Consider the following 1,510-nt stretch of genomic DNA (forward strand, 5'->3'; position numbering starts at 1 on the left):
TCCATCATAGAGAGAGTACAGCAGCTCATTGGCGTCTATCAGCAAAGGGCCTGTTAGTGGAGGATCTTTTCCTATCTCTTTCCATTTGTAATTCTTTTTAATGTAGGTTGTAAGGCCCCAGATACCCATGATATGCTTGAATTTCAAAAATGCAGGAGATCAGCCACACCCTTCAACAAGCCACGCCTTAAACTGTTGACTTCCACCCGGTTAGCGCATTATTCCTGGATAGTTGTCCGGAGTTAGGTGTAACTGTTCCTGGAAACTATCCATAGGGATAGACACTATGAATAATAAGTAGTTTAGCTTAATTAATGATTAATGAATAAGGGGGAGGGATGTCAAGGAGCTATGGAGGCTCACTCAGCGGGAGCTCGCTCAGAAGGCTGAAAGCCTGAAACATCAAGAAAGGCAGCTCAGTGGATCATGGTTTTTTTAAATCACGAAGTGGATGGAGTACTGGTTAGTATCTAGTAGGCTTACATGTATATAAACATTATCCAGTAGTCAATTACTGAATATATAGAGTAAGTCGGGGCTATTCCGTCCCCGGGGCTATTCCGTCCCCTGTATAAACCAATGGGAAATCCGTGTGCAGCGGTCGGAATAGCCCCAGTTAGAGGGTCCTCTTTCTCCAGTTGTAACTTCTTAACTATAGCAGATACAGGACTGAAACAAGGATGTATCTATTCAGCATAGAATTTTCTAATTACCAACACCAAAGAACAGCTTGGTCTTTATAAAGTGCAGCTAAGCAACTCTGGCTAAAATTTTGTGTTCATTAGCTTTTTCACGAATTATCACCTAGTGATAGTGCTTGTATATCTCCGGTCACTGCATAATTTTTCCGTATACTAGTTAGTATCCGGAGGGTCGGAATAGCCCCGGTAGGGTCGGAATAGCCCCAACAACTAGGTCAGTGAAAGTACTGTTTTCATCCAAAGTTGAAGCTGAATTTTGCTGATTTCAAAAAAGTACAAATAGAAAAGACAAAGTAGAACTCATTGATAAATAAAATAAATGAAATAAAGCAAAAAAGAGTGAGTTATGACTTCGTGAATATTTAATTAGATCATAGTGCAGGAACGGGTCGGAATAGCCCCGAGTTACTCTATAATCCATTACTATTAGTCGAGCTATTAGTACTTATGGTTGCTGTACAAGTTGCAGCCAGTCTTTAACTGTTCATTTGATATTGTTCCTTAGTCCTTGTCCACGCATATTATGTTTTTACAGTTGAAATAATAATAATAATAATAATAATAATAATTATTATTATTATTATTATTATTGCAGTAAAGCATATTACTGTTACTATTACAATAAGCCATTGTTATTAATAAAAAATAATGTTGTAATTTAAGTGGTTTTAAGGTGTCTGTGCATTGGATTTTTTTTGCCGGCATGAAGTTTTTTAGAAAGGCATCAGTCATTGGGCACAGGATGAAAAGCCTCTGCATTGATTAGTTGTTTCCAGCTATACTTGTTGTTGTCACTCATAGCATATTGC

At 37.9% G+C, this 1,510-nt stretch overlaps 1 protein-coding gene across 1 annotated transcript in view; it reads right to left on the reverse strand.

The window, feature by feature from the left end:
- Nucleotides 1–187: 187 nt before the first annotated feature.
- Nucleotides 188–1,510, reverse strand: part of LOC105312137 (mediator of RNA polymerase II transcription subunit 15-like) — a 3,365-nt gene continuing 2,042 nt past the window's right edge. The window contains exon 7 of the mRNA XM_011404536.1: nt 188–265. Within this exon, the coding sequence (XP_011402838.1) occupies nt 188–265 (78 nt within the window). The remainder of the gene's footprint in view (nt 266–1,510) is intronic.

This window comes from Amphimedon queenslandica, unplaced genomic scaffold, assembly GCF_000090795.2.
Source record: "Amphimedon queenslandica unplaced genomic scaffold, v1.1 AMPQUscaffold_13471, whole genome shotgun sequence".
Taxonomy (NCBI): Eukaryota; Metazoa; Porifera; class Demospongiae; order Haplosclerida; family Niphatidae; genus Amphimedon; species Amphimedon queenslandica.